Source organism: Dermacentor variabilis, chromosome 9 (assembly GCF_050947875.1).
Source record: "Dermacentor variabilis isolate Ectoservices chromosome 9, ASM5094787v1, whole genome shotgun sequence".
In the NCBI taxonomy this organism is placed as follows: Eukaryota; Metazoa; Arthropoda; class Arachnida; order Ixodida; family Ixodidae; genus Dermacentor; species Dermacentor variabilis.
Window position 1 is genome coordinate 141,441,128 of NC_134576.1, and position 23,593 is coordinate 141,464,720.

Here is a 23,593-nt window from a genome sequence, read left to right on the forward strand (position 1 = left end):
TGTGTGTCTCGTGGATCTCTAATTTGACATGTGAACCGTGTGATTGAATAATGTGCACAATTGCCTGCGTCCCCATGAATTATGTGACCCACCATTCCAAACGCGGGGCAGGTCCAGCGCTCAGCGAGGGAGTGGCGCAGCCCGCTGGACGGGCTGCTCAAGGTGTCCAGGCCGGAGACCGCAGTGCAGCCATTCTTCCACCGGCAGGCAGCTCCCATTGGTGAGTGGACGTAGTAACGCCATTTATGGGCTTACATTACATAGGCCGATAGAAGAGACTCTTATCCGAATTGTATTCGGTTCTAGAACCGCATATTCCAAACTTTCAATTTTTTTTCTAGCAAATACAGCATAGGTTATCTGCGGTTATTAAATAATTCGTGGCGAGAGACCACTGCGGGCGGCGGCTATATTGACACGCGTACATTGTCTTTTTCCAGTGACCATTTTTCACCAGCTATAGCAACTGCTAAAACATTATCGCTCGGCTCAAGACGCGCCTTCATGTATCAGAACTCTCTCGAATGCTATCGCCGATTCTATAGCGAGATAACCTTAGAGAAATCAGTAAGCAAGCAAGCTATTGCATGCGTTTTTACTTTTTTATTCCTTCTTCTGTTTCTTTCTTTTTCCTTTTCTTTCTTTTTTGTCTTTTTGAGAACACATGAACAAATACCCGCGTCAGTCACTTCTCATTCTGAACAATACTAAATACCTTACCTCGGCTGTCCGTTCACAGATATATTTTCTTACTTTTCGACGAGCTTTCTCGTTATTTATTTTGTAAAAATACAATTATGCATTCTAACGAGTCTGGTCCTTCAGCAAGAACGATAAGCGATTAGTGTCGGTGTCGGGCTTTCCAACTCATGTGCGCATAGAACATAGCAGTATTTTTTTCTCGTAGTCATCGGTAAGTCCGCGTTGTGCCGAGTTAAGGACTGTATACTCCCTGTCAAGATAATAGAGAGCTTTAGTTAAGGGGACGCAAGCTGCTAGCGTCCCCTCAACTAATACTCTCTATTGTGACACTGAAGTGTGTGACACTGAAGTGCGTGGTGAAGTGGTGGTCCCGAAGACCCATACAGGGTTTCCTGCTAAAATTACTATGGGGAACTCTGGCGCTGCAATTGTTCAGCTGCCATGGGAATGATGGTTATAGTACACGAGTTTGTCTGATCTTCGTGCTTGTGGCTACAGACGTTATTGTGGCTTTGTTTACTATGGTTTATCCGCCTTTATTGTCCTGAATTTCGAAGCATTCTTACTTTTTGCGCACATGTATAACCACTGTGAATTGTGGCAATTGAAACGCTCTGTCTTGCTTAAAATGATGAATTTGCAAAGTCACAAAGTCGCTTGAAGCCGCAAGGGCGAAGTTTAGGCAAATCCGTGTACTATCCATTCCACCTTGGCTGAATCGCCATGCATACAACACCCGTGAATGCTAGTCTAAAAGTTCCCTCCAGTAATTTTTTTAATGAACTATTTGAAGTCTCAGCCAGTAGGCCCAAATACTGGCTAAGCGCTTTTCTTTTTCCACGCGCCACAATACCACTGGGTCTGGCCGCTCTAGCAGCACGTAGCACCGAATCCCTACGACTGGAATCTGCAAGTCATGCTCCGCACTCGAGACAGGGTGAGCTGGGTACACTGACGCGGAGGAACTCGCGGCGTAGGCGCACGTGGATACTTATGATCGCGCTCCCGATTGGCCAACGCCAGCTGTGTGGATACCATCATGCAGTTTCCTTACTAATCACTATAGAGGGAACTCTAGCGCCAGTGCCTACGAGAGCTGCAAGCACAACGGTTTATCCAGCTTATCCAGAATGATAGGTGGTACATGGACCTGCCTATAATTTTTTTTTCCTTCTGGCCTCAAACAGCTGCGTCACTGGGCAAATCGATCATTTACAGCAAAATATCGCATTATAAGCGCAATAATTTCCAATAATCATACATAAAGCGCAGAAACTTATGACCTTCGTAAGTTAGGAAAAAAAGATATCTTTGAAATTTACAATGATGAGGCGGAGGAATAAACTTCGTTTGTAAAAATGAGCTGACGGCGGAGTTCGTACAAATATAAAGCGTAACAAAAATACGCTACAAGAACATTTGAAGCTACAAGCACGAACATTAAACAAATCCATCACCGACTCATCATTCTAATGATTGCTGAATGATCGCTCCGCTAGAGTTCGCTCTAGTAATTTTGTAGGAAACTCTATGGATTCCATTCTATATGCCCAAACATTTTGAAATCGAGCCTCGAGATCGTCCCGACACCTGCGATAGGAAAAAATACCACTTGTCCATGTGGCATTGCTTTATATCTCTCGCTTTCAGTGACGTCACCTGTAGCCCCAGGAGCTGGAAGTGGCAGCCCTGCGGCTAGCGTGTGGCAGTGTTCGTGCCCGCCGTTCGAGTGCCTCTGCGGGGTCTCCACGGCAACGACTACGGTGGCTTCGACGCCAGACTACCGTCAGGTACGTCACGACATCGGGGGATCCGGAAAAGTAAAAGGTCAAATCCAAAGGAGTACCGTGTGCTCGTGAAATACGAGTGACTCAAAAGCAGCATTATTGGAAGCAACATCTCATTGGGAAGCTATGTTTTCTGTAGGTAGCCGAAAGTCGTCATCAGCCTACTTTTGTTCACTGCAAGACGAATGCCTCTCCCGGTGACCTCCAACTACCCCTGTCTTGCGTTAACTTATTCCAAGTTATGACTGCATTTTTTTTAAATTTCAGTACACTATATAATTCTGTGCCATTGTCGACTGCGCTTCTCTCTTCTTGGTACCCATCCTGTAACTGAAACAGACCATCGGTTATCTGCCCTACGCATTACATGACCTATCCGACTCGCCCTGATCTCAACTAAAATAACGGCTAGCCCTGCTTTCTGATCTACATCGTTTTTTTTTTTGCCCCTTATTGTTACACTTGGACTTTTCGCTCCATCGCTCGTTGGGCGGATTTCTCATCAGGCTTCTTTGTTAACCTCGAAATTTCAGCCCCACATGTTCGCACCGGTAAAATACTACATTACGGAAAGTAAGCTAGTACTATTGTAGTTCACCGTCGTCCTTTCAATTCCTTAAACACAGATATTGATCCACTGGGCGCTTGGAGCCTGCTCGTCTCTTATGGCTGCGTGCGTAGATATATAGTATTCCAAAATTTCAGTGTAAAAGACCTAATTTTGCAGCTGCTGCTTTCATAGTTTGCTTCTGATCGAGGGCCTCTAATGTCCTCTGTTATAATATGGCAGGCGCCGGACCCGTGCAGTATGGCGACCATGATGTCCTCGGCCATAGAGATGCACGCAGACACGGTCTTCCAGGTCATCGACAAAATCCTCTCGGTCGACGGCAGGCCGCCAGAAAATCGCCACATCAGGTGGGTACCAGATGCGCGCTCTCTACATGTGACATCCCAAAGACCACATAGTTAGCGACAGTGTCAACGTGAAGGGCACGTACACAATTGTGGGAACACAAGTTTCTTCCTAATGTTCGCTCTCATTTTGGATCTTAATTAGCTATAATGTAGATGCATCAACGGTTAGACTTCACCCGTAAGCTATGAAGCGATCGAAGCGCACATCGCCAAGCGGCCTCAGATTACATTTATCTAACTTTTTATCAACATTTAAGATGACGTTAGCTTCCTTCTTGAGGCGATTTGTCGGCCGCGGTCTACGTACCAAGGAGGCCCTCGAACCGCGAAGCGTATGCCTGACCCTCGCTGCGTCAAAATCTCCGCAGGCAACCGCCTGACACGCCGCAGCCACAGCCAGCGCTCACCGAAGCTGGAGAAGAGGACTACGTACTTACGTCGCTGGACGACCCAGATATCTCCCAAAGGTTTGTGAGCATAACAAGTAAACTTATCTTTGTACCGAATAAGCGATGAAGTTACGTTGTACATGCAGTGACTAATGTATCACAAAGAGAACAAAAAAAAACACAGATATTTGTTCTCTTTCTTGTACTATGAGCCCCTGTGTGCACGTCATCTCTCTCACGTGTACGCCCGCTGACAAAATATTGCGGTGCACGAGACCTGAGAAAAAGCTGAATATCTCCAAAATCTCATAACGCAGTCTGGTATTTGCATTTCGGGCCTTGACTAGAATATGCTAACCACATTGTCGTATACAGTTCTACTGGCTACTAGCTACAGGCTTCTTGGGAATGGAACGTTTTCGGAGATGCCGTGGTCCGTAAACTTTGGTCGCCAGGTGTACTTATATAGTTCGTCATCGTTTCGTATCGAGTTGACTTCACTGTTTTCATACACAAGCGCTATCATTATCGCTGCTCAACTTCGTTCTCTTCGCGTTCCTCTCGCGCGACGTTTACCGATACAATGACCGGTCAGCAATTGTCTTGCACGAGTTGGGGTTGCGGGAATTCGAGCATGTTGTCCATCCTTCTGATCACCTTTTTTTCTGCTTCTGCATATGTCAATCACTGACTCCTATTGCCAGCACTTTCACATAAAGATCTCGCTAAGTCTTCAAACAAGAACATGACATACTAAAGAGCACCACTGATTGATATCTGTTCTGCTACCGACACGTACAGAACTACGTACGGCACGAGAAAGGTCGAAGAAACAACATTAACACTCACTTTTTTTGGTCGAATAATTCTTTGTTTACAAAAGCACACAAAAATATATAAATGAAGCGAATGTGGCCGCGGCCACTTTGGCTTCCTCGTTGTACAACGACGGAAGGTATCTCGCGGCCAGAGAGAAAAAGGAACGAGAGATCTTGTGAAGGCATTGGCGGTAAATGAAATCGGAAAGCAGAAAATAGTTAAAAATTTTATGTACCCAATGACTCTGCTCATTGAGGACTCTGTACGAGGCCGCCACCTCCGTGAGTGTCTGGCTGCGGGAGATCGGTCCTAGGTTTTCGCTGCTGTTGAGTCTGCCATCATGAACCCAACCAAACTACCCAAACTCGAAGCCTCAGTCAGTTCCTGTGTCCTTTGTACGCAGGTTCTTCGCAGCTATCGACAACATCCTGCAGGATTACAGCGGTAGCGGCAGCAGCACGGAACACGCTGCCGGAGCGCAGCACCCCCACCCGTCGATGGCTATGGCCGTGAGCCACGGTGGTGCCGTCAGGGTCAGGGAGCCGTCGTCGTCCTCCGACTGCTTGCAGCACCATCATCATCACCACCACCCACGACCTCCCTTCTGGCCACCGCACACCACCGGTTACCCGGGCTCGCAACTACAGTGACGGCGACCGTTACTCCCCACCCGGATTTCCCGCCTTGAACCCTGAAGCCGGTCCTTGCCCACCTCTCTTGTCAGTCAGCAGCGCCTGTCATATTGCACCCGAATAAAGATGCGTTAAGTTTGTTACGTACTGGAACAGTCTGTAAGAGGAATCAATGGAACACTACAGCGGGTGCTCCTACAGACTCTGCGGTATATATATATATAGCCAATGGTATAGCTTTGTTTGCGCCCATAGAAGTGGCTCAGTGGCACGAAGTATGGGGTTCAACCACTGGACAACGTAGTCACGTAGATGGACGGGATGTAATGCAATAACGCAGACGTACTGAGAGTTCTGCCCTTAGGTGGCACCCAAGTCAGAGAATAGAAAGCATCAACTACAAAGCATTTTATGACACGGGCACAACTTGAGGACGCAGGAATTCACCGATACTGCATAGCTCGAAAGAACAAAACTTTTCATTGGCTGCTGAACGATCGTACCAGAGCGGAGTTTGGTAGCATGGGCTTCGTTACATTTGACGCGCCGTTAAGTCAGGCTCACTAAATTTATCAGAACTTTTCGACCTCTACATATCTAGTTTTGTAGATTGTGGCCTACTGTGCTAAGCCTGTCACCTGATAAACCGCTCAATGTATATCCCAACTAGCACATGGACACAAAGGAAGAAAAGGGCATACGCATAGCGCTGTGTTAGCGTATCATTTTATTCCTCTTCTACATGCTAGTAGTGCTATATTGAACGCCTTCGCGATAACATAAGCGAAAATCACAACTCTGAGCTGACAAGTACGAAGATTGGTGCGAACTGGAAGACCTTGAAAAGAGTGCGTATGGCTGCTGTCTGTTTATCCAGGTCTACAGCAGTGGCGCTTTAGCCTTTTGTTTGGTTGTAATTAACCCATTAGCTCAATAACAAGTTAGCTAGATAACAAGGTAGCAGTGAGAAGTTTCTGCGGCGCTAGTATTTGAGGTTTTTTTTTTTCAGTCTCTTGGAAAGAGAAGAACTGAAATCCGAGGACACCAAAGCACTTCTTAAAAGTTGGAAATGCGAAAGAATTAATGTCCAATTGAATGCTGCTGAACGGTCCTTCGAGTAGTGAACTCCTCGGGGAGAGCGAGCGAGTTGAGACGCTTGGCCAACGCCTCCCAGATAGCACAAGGTCGGTGCACTTCGATCCGTGACGCCATGCTACCTTGCCTGACTACCATAATATCTAATGGGGACACTCCCGAGTAAGTCGTGGTAATTTTGACGTCACCATTTCGTCACGCCAGACTTTGCAATGGAAATTTCGGTCCAAGTAGCATGGTGCCACAAAGCAAAGTGCACAGGCCTGCTACCTGATAGGCACTGGTTTAGCCTTGTGGATAAGACCAGCGGCCGTGGTACGACACACTGCTTCTGGGCGTAGGGGGTCATAGGCTCGAAACTTACTACTGCCAAAGTTCTTCCTATCGAATTTGGTTATTTAATTTCTTTATAGTGATTACCGAGGCGAAGTTATAATACAGGCGAAAGCTTGCGCGGACAAGGAACGCGCGGATAACACAGGCTTCCGAGAGAGAGAGTGACGTGGCGTCGAGGCATGCCCTCTCTCCTCATGCAACACCTGGCCCAGCAGCGAGGCATGCAGTGGTACCCTTTCAGCCGCTCTGCTCCGTCGAGGTGCACACGCAATGTGACGTGCCAATGGGAATTTAGGTGCAGTTTCGCTGCTACAGACGCCGGTTTCTTTATATAAATGGGTACTTTGATGCTCTCACATCAAACCTCTAAGAAAACGAAAAAAAATCTTTTGGACAGTGCTGCACTTACTGCATCCGAAGCGCTGTCCTGACCATGAAAGAGTCACGATTAAGATACTTGGTGTGCTTCTAAAACTTACAAAATTTTGCAGAATACTTACAGCAAACTTTTACAGAAAGCTTTGCAGTCGAGTAACTATTAATGACAAATAATACTGATGGCTAACCAGCAACGAAAGGTAGTTTCACTGGCAGCTGAGCGAGCTTCGAGATATTAAAACGCGTGTACATATATAGTTTTGATGCACGTGAGCAATGCAGTTCGTAGCATGCGCGAACTCTCGCGCCGAGAGCTCATACCGAAGTCGGAAGCGCGCACGAGTATCGGGAGACCCCGTGACGACATCTTCGAAAACATCCGTAGGGATCCTTGGAGATGAAGGGCGTCGCGTTACTCGTATCCGGTAGCAGTGACGCGCACGTGCCATCCTGGACGCATATAAGTGAGAGTGCGACAGGCCCGCCAGCGCGACCGTCAGCTTTAACCTACGCTTCGGAATTCGTTTTAGAACTAGTCACGCTTTTCTCCTAAATGCACACCTCAGTTGCTTTTTTCTCCCAGAACCACATGCGTGGGTCAGAGCCGCAAACAAACTTAGAATGCAGAGAGCACCCTATCTGCTCGAGACTTTTGGTAACTCCACTATTGGCGGCGCTAGAGAAATTCAAGAAAGCTTGCACCTGGCTTGCTACCCTGCACTGAAAGAGGGGTGGGGGAGGGGGAATTCAAAAGGAAAGTTAGGAAATGATGCGTGCCCGCTAAAGCACTGCGCATTCAAAGGCGGCCGCGCAACCCAGTCTTTAAATCGCAGCATGGCTCTGGTAGCTTTTCGCGCAATGTCGGTCGAGTCCATAATAACGATATCTCTTCTTTGAGTGACACAGTGTCCAGTCGGGTCAGGGTTGCAAGCAGAAATTGCAAAAGCATTACGAGACAATGTCCATTATTCCGATAAGGAAACAGCAGGCAGGCGTTCGTAAACGCTGCACCGAGACAGGCGACATATTAAGGTTGTCTGGCCACGAAACAAACCAGTCATCAGAACGCCAGTCGCACTTCTTGCCAAGCAAATCAAATGAACAGGTATACATCAATAAACATAAAAGGTGAACATGGTTTATTTCACAGACGCGCACGACGTTGTGCACAATGAGGAAGGCAGTTGATTAGCGTGCCTCTATATTATACAATCAATGATTCATGAGCTAAATAAACGTGAAGAGAAACGAAACACATGAACAAAAAATAGAACATATCACACCCTTAGTCCTCCCCACGTTCACTGGTCTCGTTCTGCAAGAAGACAGGCACGTTGTGACCTCTCTTGCTACTATAGGATCATTTTAATTTTCTCAAGTTCCCGTTCTAAATCATAAAGAACTCTTTTCGAACAAAGACAGAATCATCACGTGCCATATTGTAAAGATGTACGATCTAGCCCACTCTAACAGGCAACATTCAGTTAATTGGTCGCAACCAATTACAGCGGAGTGGTGGCAAGAAGATATGCAGATTATAGCATATGCATGCGCGTAGTATGCTGTCACGTATACAGGACATTTTGTCGCGAATATGACAAGCATTTACATTGACTCACTCGATTGTAATTCAGGTATTCCCTTTAAGAATGGACTATACAGTACTTTCTATTCGTGACGCGGCGCAAGGGTGGGCTGTGGACTGTCCGACTGGCTGTACATACGCCACGGCAACGGCATAACTGCTCTCGCCAGGCGTACTTTAGCACTCAAGTTCCGCAGTCGGTTAAGCGTGAAAGTGTGCGTAACAAGCCGCGAGCGGCTCTCACTTCGCCGAATCAAGCGGCTTTCAAGACGTGCCTCCTCAGTGCAGCTGGACCCCCCGAACCGGTAGTGGCAATTCTCCCGAAGAATCGCGAGGCTTTGACTACCACTGTTGCCCCGCTATTCACATGCGTCAGCTGCGGACGCCGCTGTGCCCGTCTTTCTCCGTTATCTGTAAGTAGACGGGACAAGAAAAGAAAAGCCTGGTCAACCTTCTGCACGTAGTGGAGTTAAAGGGGAGCAGTTTGTTACATTTTACACTTTGTTTACTAGAAAAACTATATGAATAATAGACAGTGCACACATTTGTCCAAATCTTCGCATGCTTGTGGCTTGATGTGATTAACGGTGGTATAACAAGGAATGTCGCTGAAGCTGTTTCGACAAGGAAACTTGCCTTCGCGAGGCCAGCTACGGCCAGGCGTTGCCTGGCCGGAGTGTTGCCTTCAGCGACACTCCTTGTTCTACTACTGTTAATCACATGAAGTCTACATCTTCATGTGAGCTACTCTTTGGTTTTGGACTTTGGGGCGTTCTTATGGCGTTATTTATCACGCTTTCTTCAAGTTTCCAAACAATCGTAGTTTTATAAACACAATAAGGCTATAAGTTTCCGCTTGCATGCGTGATCACTGCGAATGGTTGTATTTACAATGCAATATTTTGTTGAGAACGATCAATTTGAAATACCGCAGAATCATTCGAAACCAGAAGCATGGAGCTTAGGTTAATCCATGTACTTCCCATCATTCCCACGCCGTCTGAACAGCCGTACTTTCATTTCCAGTAGATACAAGCGCCAGAACTCCCTCTAGCGATTTTCATGGTAATCTTCACGAGTACATCGTGGGCCTCCAAGAATGCGTGCGTTGTTCGTACCATCTCGGTGGCCGCGAGTAGACTTGGGGCAGACGCTACTCCATGCTCTTACTCTTTCCTCCTCAGATGCGTGACGTCTCATCTTCCTCCTCGCGCAGGATGGCGGGTCGCACGCTGGCGCGCGACATACGCCGCCTCGGCTCGGCCACGGGTGACACCGAGAAGCGGGACGGCCAGTAGCTGGAGCGCTGCTGCACCGACGACCGGCGCCGGGACAGCTGCGGCGGCTGCGCCGGCGTCCCACTAGAGGGCGGGCTCAGCGCGTCCCGCACGGGGCTCGGGTTGTCCTGCGGGCACGAAAGTTTAGACCGCTTAAGTGCTACTGTACTGTCGTGGACGAGAACTCACGGCAACATTACATTTTATTGCGATAGCAATTATATGGACACTTCAGGCGCATTTCTGCCGTCGCCGTCGGGTTCCGTATGAGTGAAGGCCTGTGAGGGTGAGCCGGCGAACGCTGTTCAATCTCGCGTGCGCGAGCGAGGAACGCGGCCCGGATGCGTACCCTCTCCTGTGGCGCGAGAGGCAGGGGAGTGAGGCTAGAGAGGAGGGGCGATCTTCTCGAGTGGCTGCTGCAGTGCTTCGTTGTCCTCCTCGCCCGCCGCTCCATACAGAGTGGAGACAACCGCGGCGTCTACTACGGCGTCAGACACGCGAATCGCGTACTATTAATGCCGTCAGCTACTCAAAGCAAAATTTTAACTTCGTCCCAAATAAAGATCACCAATTAAAGTAGGTATGACAAATATCTCTACTTTTCAGAACAAGTCCGAATAAATGGCACGCCTTCTGATGAAATATTCTAAAGCAAGTGACACTCTTATATTTTATCCAAGGCAACCATTTAGAACTACAATTTGTACATGTATTTGCTACACGCTCTTTGAAAGATACATGACTTTGTTCAGAACATTGGAAACGTTCGAAGTGGTCCAACGGTTTTATTTTTTATTAATATCACTTGCAACGATAACGTCGATCTATATGCAAAAAGAAGTACGTGCTTGCAGCTTCATCGCAGCGGATTCCCTACTTCATGATGAAAATTTGGCCGAAGCCTGGTTCTGCTTCCAATACATGAACAGACCTTTAAACCACCACCGAGAAAATGGGAGGATTCCACTAACAGCGCGAGCGCAAAACTTCGACACCAGAGAAGGGACAAACGGCACTGACTCAACTGGATTATTCTTTTCGAACGAGATGCTTTCATACAGTGCACGTTAGAACTACAAAAAAAATGCAACAATTGAATAGAAGTACTATAACGACGCATGCCTATTATGTTGAATTTTGGTGTCTTTCGTGCAGATTTCGTTCATATCGTTTTACTTTTCCTCTTTGAATTTTACTGATTAGCTTTCCTTTCAATTTTCTTCTCTTTCATATTTTTTTTTAGTTCTCACGTAATTTTCATACGAGCAACTGTTTCGAAAAGAATAAACCAATTGGTAGTCAGCACTGCGTTTACCCTTCCCTTTTCTGGTGTCCCAGTTTTGCGTTCGCGCTGTTAATTAGTCTACAATTTGTATAACCTAGCCAGAAGCTACATCCTGCATCCATTAAGCGCGTACAGCCGAAGAGAACGCCAAACACTTGCAGCATAGCTAGGGAATGCAGGCACGACTCGATATCTTGGAACGGTATTCACTCGAATAGCTTCGCGCACTCACGTAGGCGTACACGCCCAGGTTTTTGCTGCTGCGCCGTTCGAAGTTGTGCAGCATGTTGGACACGAGCTGGCTGTTCCGACGCCACCGCAAGCCGGACTCCGGGTCCGCCGGATCGGCGCAGGGCTGGAGGCCACCACCCGGCAAGGCTGCCATCGTCAGCCGCCGCGCCAGGCTCTGCGTATGTAATTGATCAGTCGTCGAATAAAATCACCCAGCCGATAACTAGCCAGCAAACCCAATCAGCCTGCGTGGTCAGTAAGCCACTCCGTCAGTCGCTTAATTGACCAATCGCCCAATCGGTTTGCCATGGTGATAGCTACAAGCGAAAATCAATCCAATGGATAGGGGGTACATACGAGAAAATTACTTTTGCTGGCCAAGATACACAGCAGCGGAAGATAAATTTTGCCGAATCTCTCTCACGCACGCACGCACGCACGCACGCACACACGCACACACACACACACAAGCACACACACAAGCACACACACAAGCACACACACACACACACACACACACACACACACACACACACACACACACACACACACACACACACACACACACACACACACACACACACACACACACACACACACACACACGCCATTCTCGGTCGGCTTCTCGCAAAATAAAGTAGGCTGATGCGGGAGAATTTACAATAGTAAACCTAGTCGATGCCGAAGCTGGTGTAATAAGAAGTATGCCCGTTCCAGACAAAGTGGAATCTGGTCGCGTGGAGCGAGGTGGGAGAGTCCTGGCGTCCCGTCAAGGAGGCGCAAACTATGCCGCATGACGCGGCGCGTTTGATAGCATTTGAACAGTTTTATAACATTTTATGAACACCGACACGAAAGCTTAGCCTCACAGGTAACAACATGTGCGTTGGACTTACATTATTTCTTTTATACCGTTGACATTCATAGCGAGTACGTTTGTATAACGTTCTTTTCCTTGTGTTTTGTACTGCTCCTTCTCGTAATATGTCTATTGTGGGTCAGTGTCTGAGCTGTAATTGTCTTGCAGTGTATTAATCATCCGTGATTCAGCCGTGCACCCTATATGGCATTGGTCAAACGTGGCGGCTGTGCTGTGCAAGGAGATGACTTCCAGCGTGAGGATGCGTGTGGTATAGCATATATGCTGTAAAACCCAGTTACCATTGCCTTCTGAACGGATTCCATTAAAATAAAGCTTTTTCGGGAGCTTTTGTTTAAGTACATGGAAAGGGAGAAAGCGTATTTCCTGTCATCCACTGAACTGAATTCGCTTAGGTTTGTTGCACTAAAAAGAAAGTTTGTGGGAATCTATATACGTGAAGGTTGCTCCCCACGGGAATTCTGGTGCGCGGATGTGTGCTGTTTGAGGCGAAAGCCTTAAATGACTCATGGGTCGAAAAATCCGCTGGGCGTCCGGCCTTACGGCACCAAAATTAGAGTACACGCGCCAATAAGCCATCAATTTCTTTATCCATAAAAGAGCTTGATTATCTCTGTTCGCATTGAACGGACACCCTTCCAACTAATGAGTGTGGCCATAAAAAGAGTCTGCGTTTTGTTCTTTGCCGAGCAATGTATACTTGGCTTACGACGTTTTGAGGAGTAAGTACGCCTGCGAGAACTGGAAATGAGTCTGTTGAATGTTAGCTCAGTGTTTGCCTAATTTGCCTTTCCGTGTACCTCTCATTCTGTCTGCGCTACAATAAAGTGGAAGCCACCATATATAAAAGCCCATGTAGCTACCTTCGTAGATTAAAGCGTTAAACTAAAGAAAGATTCATTCAGTGAGCTTGCACATGTATCTTAATGGTCTTAATGGACTTGCCATGACCGTTCTAACGTGCCATTAACTTCGCAGAACCAGTGGCCATGTCTAGGCGACCGAAAAAGAGAACAAGAGAAAACAAGTAATAGGAAGTAACAACGCATTCGAATGATAATTTCGAAGTAATTCAATGAATGTCTCGTGAGCGCGCAGGTTTTCGCCTTCATCCTCTTTGGCGTATGCTGAAGCGACTCAACTTTTTGGGAGCGACTGCATGTGTGGGTGTGTGCGTGCATGTTTCGCGCTCTAACTTGTTTTACCCCTCTGCAAGTTTCGAGTCATCGGTAGAACGACGCAAACAATGCTTAGCTATAATGTACTAATAATTTGCGTTTACAACTTATTTTCGAAATCAACGTAAGCCCTATATCGAGTATGCGTAAGATGCAAAATTTCACCTCATTCATCCGCCGCAGACGCTCTAAAAGACGCTGTTCATAATTTTATTGTATGTTCTTGATGCCAACTTGCTGTGTTATAAATGTGCCGCTGAAATTCCTTCGAAATTTGTCCAATTTTGCTGATTTTCCTAAAGCAGCAAACATGTAAAAATTTTGCTTGCTGCAGTTAGTAGAATTTTACTTTGTCTCTAAAAGGTAACACATTTTATTTTAAAGGTTCGCGGGTTGTCTAATTTGAGCATGTTTGCGTTTAACTCGTGTAAGAACTCAACTGCGTGTGTTCCACAAGCGTGTGTGTGTGAGAACAATAAGACGTCAGCATGACGACGATGGCGACGATAATCTGGCAAAGTGCAGCAGCTTGAGTTTTCAGGAAACCGAGGATATGCTATACGTGTGAACTGTATTATCGTTTCATTGTGCATCGGAACAGTTCAGTGAGCGACGGTCATTTTGCATGTGGAACTCCGAATGAAGCAATATCAATGATTTCTCCTTTTCAATCCCCTAAGCCCCTTTAGCCTGCGTAGGGCAGCAAACCGGACGTACATAGGATTCACCTCCCCGACTTTCGTTTATACGAAAACCTTAGACACGGAGATATATATATATATAAAGTGGGGGACAGCAAATGATTATCAACAGAATCATCTGTATCCTACACTCAGCATTGCAGCATCCAATTGATACAGAAGCATGTTTCCCTTCCTGAAATTACATCGTTTTCAATGAGCATCAAGATTTGCTTTAAAATTTTTGCACCACTTATTGTAAAAGAGGGCGGAAGATGAATGAATAGAAGGCAACAAGACACAATGAACGCTTGAGGAGCACTCAGCATTTCTCCTGTCCTTGCTTCCTATTAGTTTGCTTTCTGTCTTCGTTTACACTAAGCGCTGGAAAGGTCTCTTAATACTGACACAGCTTCATCTAGCCCAACTCTTTATATTATGAAGACCTGGAAATGCTGTCGCTGTTGAACTCATTTCGACTGCCAGAAAGCCTAGCAGATATTCTCCAACTCAGCGACTTTTTTTTATGTAAACAGGAAGTGCCCTCTTACTGCCGGTTGGTTGCCCAAATGCCTTGTGACCGTCTGGTACACCTCGTCGTCCTCAGCATCCTGTGGAAGAAAACGATTTAGAAAAGAACATGTAACATTTACACTATTATATATACGCATGGAGTAATTCTTTGGACCCAGTGGTTAATAAGCCACAAGTGCAGGCTCACGCACAAAAACAGCAGTTTGGCTTGCTTCACCCCAAGCGACGTTGCTTTCGCCCTTGAACATTGATTTAACTCTGCGACATTGCGAATATTGACTTGTGCAAAGGAATCCATTCAACCAGTGAACACCTTTCCGCCACGTATGTTGGGCCATACTTCTTTTTAGCGTTAAGCCATTACAACAGCGACATAGAATCATCAAATAAATATGTCGCAGTGATTGTTTATATATACTTAAGAATGAAGGAAAAGCAAGAACTGCACATTTTTTTTAAGCACCAACACCCACCATAAGAATGTCTTGTAGCGTTTGAAGCTGCGCCAGCCGTGACTGCGGGTCGCTCGACGACATCAGCTTGGGATCCACGCCACTTACTTTCTGCGCATTCACAAGAAACCACTTTAGAAAAATTGCGCGCAGGATTACCGGAGCCACAATCACCTCGAAGACCGGAATCTGGCATGCAGCGTTTTTGTAATTTCTTGCTTACTTTCTGTATTTATTTAGTTGTAATGCAGCCAGCCACGTGACAAGAAATCGCTGCAACTGAACCTTTAATGACAGAGCATGGAACAACTGATGATAATTTTAGCCTCACATAAGACAGATTGTTTCACAGTGCATGCAATACGTATAATTTAATGCATTCCGTTTCGCGATGCACTCTACGTCAAAAGTATGCAGGCCACAAAACGTGCTACCGGAGACAATTTCAGACCCCTTGGTAACGCTGACCATATTAGCAAGAGAAAAAAAAAAGCGGACGTTTGATCAAACAGCTTAAGGCGAAAGCAGTGTATGCCCCACTACACGAAAGCCCATCGGCGTCGGCGTGATCGAAGGATGGTACCAAAAATGGCCGACAGCGCAGAGTAAAACACGTCAAAAAATGCTCGGATTGACGTAGATTTCTCAAGGAGGTTGCTGTAAATAACGCGAGTTAATGAATTTGGTAATTAAAGTCTACCGAGTATTCAGAGGTGTAAGGCAGCAGTTGTAATTCGGCCGCTGCTAAGTTAAACTTTGAAAGCCCAACGTATCATTTTCGGAAGGCTAAGTTTCATACCTCCCAATTACTATTTAAGCGAGTCCGCAGAAGTGGTTTGCCAATTACGATATAAATGCGTGAAAATAACACAAAGTCCCTGGTAGCACTTTTAATATGGTGAAGCGAGTTTTCTTTCTTTTTAATACTGAAGGGAACTGATTACTATGCTAATGAATCATTGCTGAAATAACATTTCAGTGTTTTCTTTTTCTTTTTTCGAATGTAGTTTTCATGACCAGGAAAAAAAGGAGTGAACAAATTGTTCCATTTTTTTTTCTTTGTGTGGAATGGCGTTTTGGCTTTGTAGAGTTGGCGAACAGCATAAGCATTCCTTACATCTGAAGTTTTCAACGCAACAGCTTTGAGCTGTCATCATGCCTGACTGTTCCTTTCTGCTCAAAATTGAAAACCTCACCTGTGTAACACATCACGTGTACAGAGTAAAGCGCCGCGCTTTACGGACAGAAAGGAATTAGTTTCCAGAAGCGGCCGCTGTAGAGCGATCTGCGGAACTCACCGCCCATTCCTGGAGGAACTCCTGTCCCAAGTCATTGGACTCGTGAAGGGTCCTGTTGTAGTCGCGCGCAATCTGCGAGGAAATGCGTGGAGAGCACCAGTGGCGACAGTAAGACTTCGTCCACACGGTATGCAAGTCTTATATTCGTGATGACACTGTAATCACAGCTTCGGTAATGTTCCACACGTAAAACTCGCTCCGCAACCCCGCCTAGACCGCAGCTTTTCGGCAAAGCATTGAACTTATCTAAGGAGAACATGTTTTCGTTTTAGTAAAGCAATGAAGGGGGCTAGTTGGTGAACGTTCATGGTTATATTGCGCTCAGTTTTACAAACACGATATTAAGGAAGGACAGGACGTGGACTGACGACCACGTCCTGTCCTTCCTTAATATCGTGTTTGTAAAACTGAGCGCAATATAACCATGAATGTTTTCTTTTGTCGTAAAAGTTAGTGCTATGTCCTTAAAAATGTGCTTACATAGGGCGGCTGGAAGTTTCAAGCCTGCAAATAAGTTCTTACGACTACGAAAACCGGCCATACGTACCGCACCATGTTACAAGCTCTTCCCTATACTGTATGTTAAGAAACAAAAGGGATTTACTGAAAATTGAGCATCTGTTATGAAAGTTTCTAAAGCTTTTTTTTTTCGTAGAGGGGGTGAACCTTAAATTCGTACACCTGAATAAACGCATTGATGTCGCCGTTGCTGCGCAGAGTGCCGTAGTGCTCCTACCGGCGGTATTTGCGAGCCAACTTTTGAGTGTGGTGATGTCCGCGCGCGTTTAAACATCCACGCCTTTCGTTCCTCTCTTCTTTCTATGCCCCTCTTCCATAGCGCAGGTCAGTCAACAACACGCCTTTCTGGTTAACATCCCTGCCTTCCCTCTTTCTCACAGTCCCTTTCCTTTGTGTGTTTACATGCTTCAAACAGCTACAATAACCCTGACCGGAAACTCCATATGTAAAGGGCTCCATTTACAGAGCTTAAGTTCGCGACCCGCGAGAGAGAACGTCCGTGAAAGAGAGAAGAGAAAAGAAACGGGAGAAGGAAAGGAAGAACAACCGAACTCTCCAACCACCTCTGATTGCGCGATGAAAGCTGTTTTGGGTGCGCGCATGCTAATATGTACTTCCCATAACACTGCATAGTTGTGCAAATCCGGCTGCTTTGTCTCGACTAATCGCCCGACCAGCATTTGTGAGTGCTTACCGTTACGATGTATACACATAAGGAGAATAAGTAGGGAGAGTGCAATGAGGAAAGGTAGTCACCAAGTGACATCACGTGGAACTTTCGCCGCGGCGATTCTCGCAAGTGAATAGTTTCAGGTTCGTGCTTTAAAAGGCCGTGCCACCGATTCGCCCATCTACAGTTGGAAGAAGTCGAAAAGGCGGCTGAAGTTTTCTCCTTTCACTGCACAGCGGCGCGCCACATTCCGCAGAATTATTCTTTGCTTTAAAAGTATATATGCACTTGAGAAAAAAGGGAAAGCGAGGACCAGGAACATCAAAGACTAAAACAGGACACACAAACTCAATACAGGTCAGGCTACTAAACGAAACAGAAAAATAGCGAAACAGAATAAATAGCGTCTGAGGCCTTGTCATTTGAAAACGAACACATAAATTGCAGCGCCGGAACAATTACGAAATTAACGAAGAAAAATTGGCAAGTTACATCTCAGCAAAAATTCTGAAACTGGTAGAAGGATGCGCGCATCGCTGAAATAAGCTGTGACGTCGGCATACGCTGGAAGTTAAAAGTAAGCAGTCCGCGGGCAGTAGGCGCTCCACCGAGATCTATTGTGCGGCCAGCTTCTGCGTAAGCATGCAGCTTGAAACAAGTAAGCCTGGAAATATACGAGACTGACCTTGATGTCGTGTTTCCAGAAGCGCTGCGTTCGTGGCATGCTGGACTCAGGGGCTATTTCCTTGACCTGAACAGAAAAAAAAGGAGAGCATAACTAGGATTGGGCTGGTAAATGCAGCTACACAGCAGTAAGCGACCGATGTATGTCATGGCTGTATCAGTAAAGTCACAAGAGCTGCTGACAGCCACTGTTACAAATATGAAATTAAGCGACACGCATACTCAAAGTATACTAAAGAGAAGCACTGAATTAGTTCAAATTGATAAACAATTATTCTAAAACTAATTTTGTAGTAACAATTTGATCACTAAATGAAGCAATGAAACTACCTGTTTTTATTTCGTGCAAGAACCCAAGCACCAACACGTCAGTGTGACGTCGTAGATTTCAAGGTATCTTCCTGCAGATTGGGCGTTTATGGTGCAATAAAAATTGTTCTCGAAACTTGCCAAGTTGAGCGTTAGTCTCCTCTAGAACACATTGCATGTCCGACTTTACTGATAAGAAATCAGCTAGGCCCGAGAATATACCGTCAAAATTAATGACGTCATGACGAGCTGGGGCGAGAACTTTAAGACCGTGTCGTCAATAATCTTTCGTTGCCACCCTTCCTTCTGGCTGACCGAGCCCGCTCTCTCGCGGCATGAGTGGACTTTGGCATTTTAGAAGCGTGATGCAGCTCAACTATTTAGTGTCCGTGCAAAAACGCTACTCTGCTTACTTGCCTTGAGCAGCAGTGTGCCTGCGATGATAATGCAGAGGATGTTGACCACGGTGAGGCAGAAAGAGTTTATGGCCATGACGGCGCACTCCTTGTGCATGTTGGCGTTGTCGAAGTAGTAAGCCTGAAAGCCCGGGTACGCCACGAAGGCGGGGTACGTCTGTACAGTGCGGTTCTGGTCCGTGCCCGGAATCTGCACGGTCACCTGCGCATGCGAACGTGCAGCAGTTATCTTCAAAGCTTTCGAATCTACAGCTAAGAAGCTTCGGCCTGCAGGATAGAAAGTCAGAGTGGGCTGACACATAAACAAAGACATATAGGAACATAATGATGAACGCGCATGGAAGCGCTGGTTCGCAACATGGCGAGTTATTTCATGCATGGTGCTAATCACGAGCACCACTTTTCATGCTGTTTGTTCAATGTTACCAGCATGAGCAACTGTGCCTGCGTGTGTGTTCGCATCAATGCGCGTACGTCATCTACACGTGCGAAATATTTAAATAGAAGTGGCTGTGCTGCCTTAAACGTTATCAGAACCGCTGTACACGATCTGCTTCCGACATTGTGTCCGTTGTTTTTTTTTTTTTTTTGCGCTGCATTTCAAGACGAACCCATTGCGCTTTTCCCAGTCCACCACTGTCCAAATATTTCAGTCGAGTATAGAGCCCTGTCAGCATCCTCAAAAATAATGTGGGCGTTACGTTTTCACGGAGCCATGGCGTTGTGAGAAAGCGGCTTGCTTTATTGAGCAGAAGGTGAAAAAACGTGTGGTGTAAGGTAGAGAGGTTAACCAGATGAAGCGCTCGGTAGGCTATTCTGTAGAACTGTATAGCGTAAGGGCGGAATAATGAGAGAACGAGAGAAGATAAAAAAACTCATCAGTCATTCAGCAGACGTAGAAGCGTGATTCGCAGAGGCCGCTGCGCGGTGGATGAATGAGATCAAGGATCATATTGTACGCAAGGTACGCGCGACGGAAAACGACGTAGGCTTTCCGTTGACACGTATACACAAGTAGGCAGGGCAGAAGCGTGGCGTCGTGGATGGTCTAGAAACAAGGGTAACGAGGTTATCAGTCGACAAAGGTGACCAGCGGCACACTTCTCGCAACTGTATAGTTCTCAACGAAACCTACACGCCTTGCCCTGGCGTTTCTTTGTTTTTTTTTTTTCTCTTTTTTTCACTGTGAGGACTACTAGCTTTAGTTTCTGGTAGCTGTTTTTGCTGATGTAAGTGTTTCTCCCATATTTATTTTTATTTCTATGAACTATAAGCTTAAGACGGAGTACGGTCGCTCTGCTCGGGTCCGTGCCAAGAGAACGCGCGCTATTGCTAAGTACGAGTAGGAGAACATGGGACTTGAAATTAATCCCGCAAAAGTAACTGTCAGCGCTTTTTTGTAGAGCACAGCGTACGCCCGCTAAAGACCCTGCATCAGTGGCATAATAAGAATTTTATGTCAGGGAATCAGGAGAGGTATTTGCACTTTAATGTCGTCGTGAAAGTATGTCGGCAATGGCGTGCAGTCATGGGGCACCTTCAACCATGACCGCCGTATCGCAGCTCATACTGCAGGTGACCGTACGTGTGTGGAAATATAAGAAAGCCCATTTATCTGCAAATTTGGGGATAATACGTAGATTTAAGATATATATATTGTAGGTTTGGCGGCACTGCTCATGATGATACTTCACCTTTCGTTAGTACATTTGTACTTTAGGCTTCCGTCGCTTTCTCCATCCCCTGGCGCAGAGTAGCCAGCCAGACAGCCTCTGGCTTTCATGTTCATTCTCAGTCCCTATATTTCTAGGCGGGACTATTTCAAAAGCCAAGGCGCCATGGTAAAAAATTCTTACATTGCTGCTCGATGTTCTGTGCAGTAACACGTATTGATACAGGGTAAACACGATATTTGCTCTCGTTGACGCTCCTGTATTTTCTCTTACAGCCTTCTTGCTTTATACCGTAGTATCTGCTTAAAATGGGCCTGAACAATTTTCATTTATGTTGTCTGTCATTATATGTGAGAACATGTGCGATTTAATCAAGCAACGCAGTGGAATCACACAGTAAAAGTACTTACATTGACAGGATCTTGGCCGAGAGACTTAAAGACTTTCATGAGTGACAAAGCCCACAAGGACCCCTGCGAGAAAGTTAAAAGCCTTGTCACAAACTGATTTCGTCAAAAGGTGGAGCCCACATTGGCCTTTGTAACCATAGGTGAAACTGAATAAGCTGCGTAGTGGGAAATTATTGAAATCGCAATGCTCAACAAACCTGGAGACGTTACATTACAGCGCTTCAGAGTACTAGAAGGAAAAATTCGATGCTTTTCCCAATGAATTGCCGAACTGAAACTAAATCTATACAAGCCGAACGCGTGAAACTATAGTGACGCACTGCTGTTTTATTAGCAGGGAGCTCGTGCTTACGCAGTTGATGGATGGGGGCAGCAGCGAAGCAGAGATGGCGACTCCCACAAGGCACGCCGAGTTGCCACCCAGGATGGCCATGGCCACGCCGGCGCCGGAGGGCAGCGCTACCAGCGCGCCAACCCACAAGCTGCGCCACTGTCCCCTGCGATTGTTCGACGTAAGACTTAGAAATAAAGTGCATGATATTATGCGTTGGGAAGAACGCGTTCTTGACAGCGCGCACGCGGTAATAACCACCAGAGGAAAGAAGGATCCACAAGTCTTTTTCCGAATACTTACACAAACATGTTGCCCGCTACAGCGGTCCAGCCGTTAAGGGGTCCTGTTTGTCACTTAATCAGAAGTTTGCTACCCAGCGGTGATGGCAGCCACTTTGGTATTAAAATGTAGTAAAAAAAGAAAGATGCCAATACGCTGAGGCTTCTAGTGGCCGGAATTACTCCATAGTGATCCAAAAAGGCCGCCGGTAGACTAGGGACTGCCTTCGGACATAAAACCGCCTAAGTATTTATCAGCCCCACACGGTGCGATTCGCAATCATAGCAGGGGATGCTGCCATTTTTCTAATGTCAGTGCCATTTGCTGAAGCATGAATAAATAATAAGAACTACGTAATGACGTTTCAAAAGCCTCTCCGATGCCACTGACGAGGGAGCTGAATTTTCTCAGCCTTGCAATGTCATACGGGATTTACATTGGACGCACGGTGCAATAGAGGTCTTATATGGTCCCGAAGGCGCATAATGAGAATTGCTACCAAGTTTCATTAAAAGATCTTATTGCCGCATTCATGTTGCGAGTAGATTAATATCGATGTAGCTGTGCAACTCTCTGTGGAGCATGAACGAAGCGCTCCTTGTTGGGAGTCATTGAACACATGCAGCACAGGCAACTTACCTGGCCGTCTGCTCTGCGTCGGGCCACGTGTTGGGTCCCCAGCCTCCCGGACCCTGAATGTCTCCCCAGTAGGCCATGATCAGCCCGAAAAAGAACCCTGCGACGTGGCCGAACAAGACCCAGTCATTACGACCAAGGTCTTCAAGTCACGGCTTTATTAATGAACTTTTGAGCTGCAACTTTGCAAGCATAAGCACAGTAAACTATTGTTAATGCAAATCCGTATTTACCGGTCTTCAGGAGCAGCATAACTTAAAAAACGGCAGCTCGCTAAATTAGGATAGCTTGAAGGCTAGAATTTGCTTTTGGAAATGCCTTCCGTATGTAGCTACTCCAAGACTGGATGTTATCTTAGTGAAAGGCGACGAGGTAAATAAGGTTAGTTGGAGAGACATTGCGCCTGGATACAATGCTTGCTCAATACCGTCTTTTTCGGACAGTGTTCTTCAAACCTAATTCCTAGCTTAAAAACGCCCGTATTTGAAATTCCCATAATTACGTCCCTCTCGTGATGAGAGCTGTATTAAAATATGCATTGCACAAATATAAATCTCGGTCATAAAGTCAAAATAAGGGTTGCGATTGGTAGACGAAATCTGATCGGCATTGTGGCCTTGAATATACAGCCTTTTTCTCTCTAACAAAAATTCATACAAAAATAAGTGGCATCGTAAGTAATCCTGGTCGTTTTATAAGGGTACTTATCTTCATAACACAAAGCGAATTGACAGCGCTATATTAGGAGTTAAAGCTTGCGTAGGGAAAATTAAAGGACGAAAAGTAGCTATAGACGAGAGGTTGCAGGAGAAATTGCGGAATTGTGATAGATTTGCCAAGGCATGAAGGAAATATAGCTCAGATTTACAGCAGCCTCAAAGTGTTTATTTACGACAGTGCCGACTATTTTAACTGAAAGGTCGTGCTGTTCTTTCCTCACAATGATTGGTAACAACGCAACTTACAAAGCAATTTAGCTAATTCCCGCAGGCAAACAGTTATGCTTGTTTCTCCAAAAGACATTTCATCGCGCGAGCTCGGATATAGTTCTCGCCTAACCAGTCAACACATCCCTTCGTATGTATCCCGTACGAGAATGAAAACTCTCGGGTGACATAAATATCTAAAATATCAATTAAAATGGCATGCAGTAAACGTCGATATAAGTGCTGCCTCCGGATAAACACAGGTATTCATTCCCCCTTGC

The 23,593-nt window shown here is 46.0% G+C and overlaps 2 protein-coding genes across 3 annotated transcripts in view; one reads left to right on the plus strand and one right to left on the minus strand.

The window, feature by feature from the left end:
• LOC142558571 (uncharacterized) overlaps positions 1-5,265 on the plus strand; it is a 42,066-nt gene extending 36,801 nt beyond the window's left edge. Inside the window, exons 4-8 of the mRNA XM_075670705.1 lie at positions 112-220; positions 2,353-2,492; positions 3,280-3,407; positions 3,776-3,874; positions 5,019-5,265. Of these exons, the coding sequence (XP_075526820.1) occupies positions 112-220; positions 2,353-2,492; positions 3,280-3,407; positions 3,776-3,874; positions 5,019-5,265 (723 nt within the window). The remainder of the gene's footprint in view (positions 1-111; positions 221-2,352; positions 2,493-3,279; positions 3,408-3,775; positions 3,875-5,018) is intronic.
• Positions 5,266-8,172: 2,907 nt separating this feature from the next.
• Positions 8,173-23,593, minus strand: part of LOC142557698 (uncharacterized) — an 87,067-nt gene continuing 71,646 nt past the window's right edge. The window contains exons 10-20 of one of the 2 annotated variants that reach the window (XR_012822813.1): positions 22,390-22,486; positions 21,490-21,634; positions 21,138-21,200; positions 19,056-19,256; positions 18,331-18,396; positions 16,457-16,528; positions 15,180-15,269; positions 14,724-14,783; positions 11,436-11,609; positions 9,760-10,046; positions 8,173-9,052 (exon numbers count right to left, since the gene is read on the minus strand). Coding sequence is in view for 1 of the 2 variants with exons in the window: in XM_075669734.1 (XP_075525849.1) it covers positions 9,822-10,046; positions 11,436-11,609; positions 14,724-14,783; positions 15,180-15,269; positions 16,457-16,528; positions 18,331-18,396; positions 19,056-19,256; positions 21,138-21,200; positions 21,490-21,634; positions 22,390-22,486 (1,193 nt within the window). In the remaining variant the exon portion in view is untranslated. The remainder of the gene's footprint in view (positions 9,053-9,759; positions 10,047-11,435; positions 11,610-14,723; positions 14,784-15,179; positions 15,270-16,456; positions 16,529-18,330; positions 18,397-19,055; positions 19,257-21,137; positions 21,201-21,489; positions 21,635-22,389; positions 22,487-23,593) is intronic. The other variant, XM_075669734.1, reaches the window with a different exon arrangement.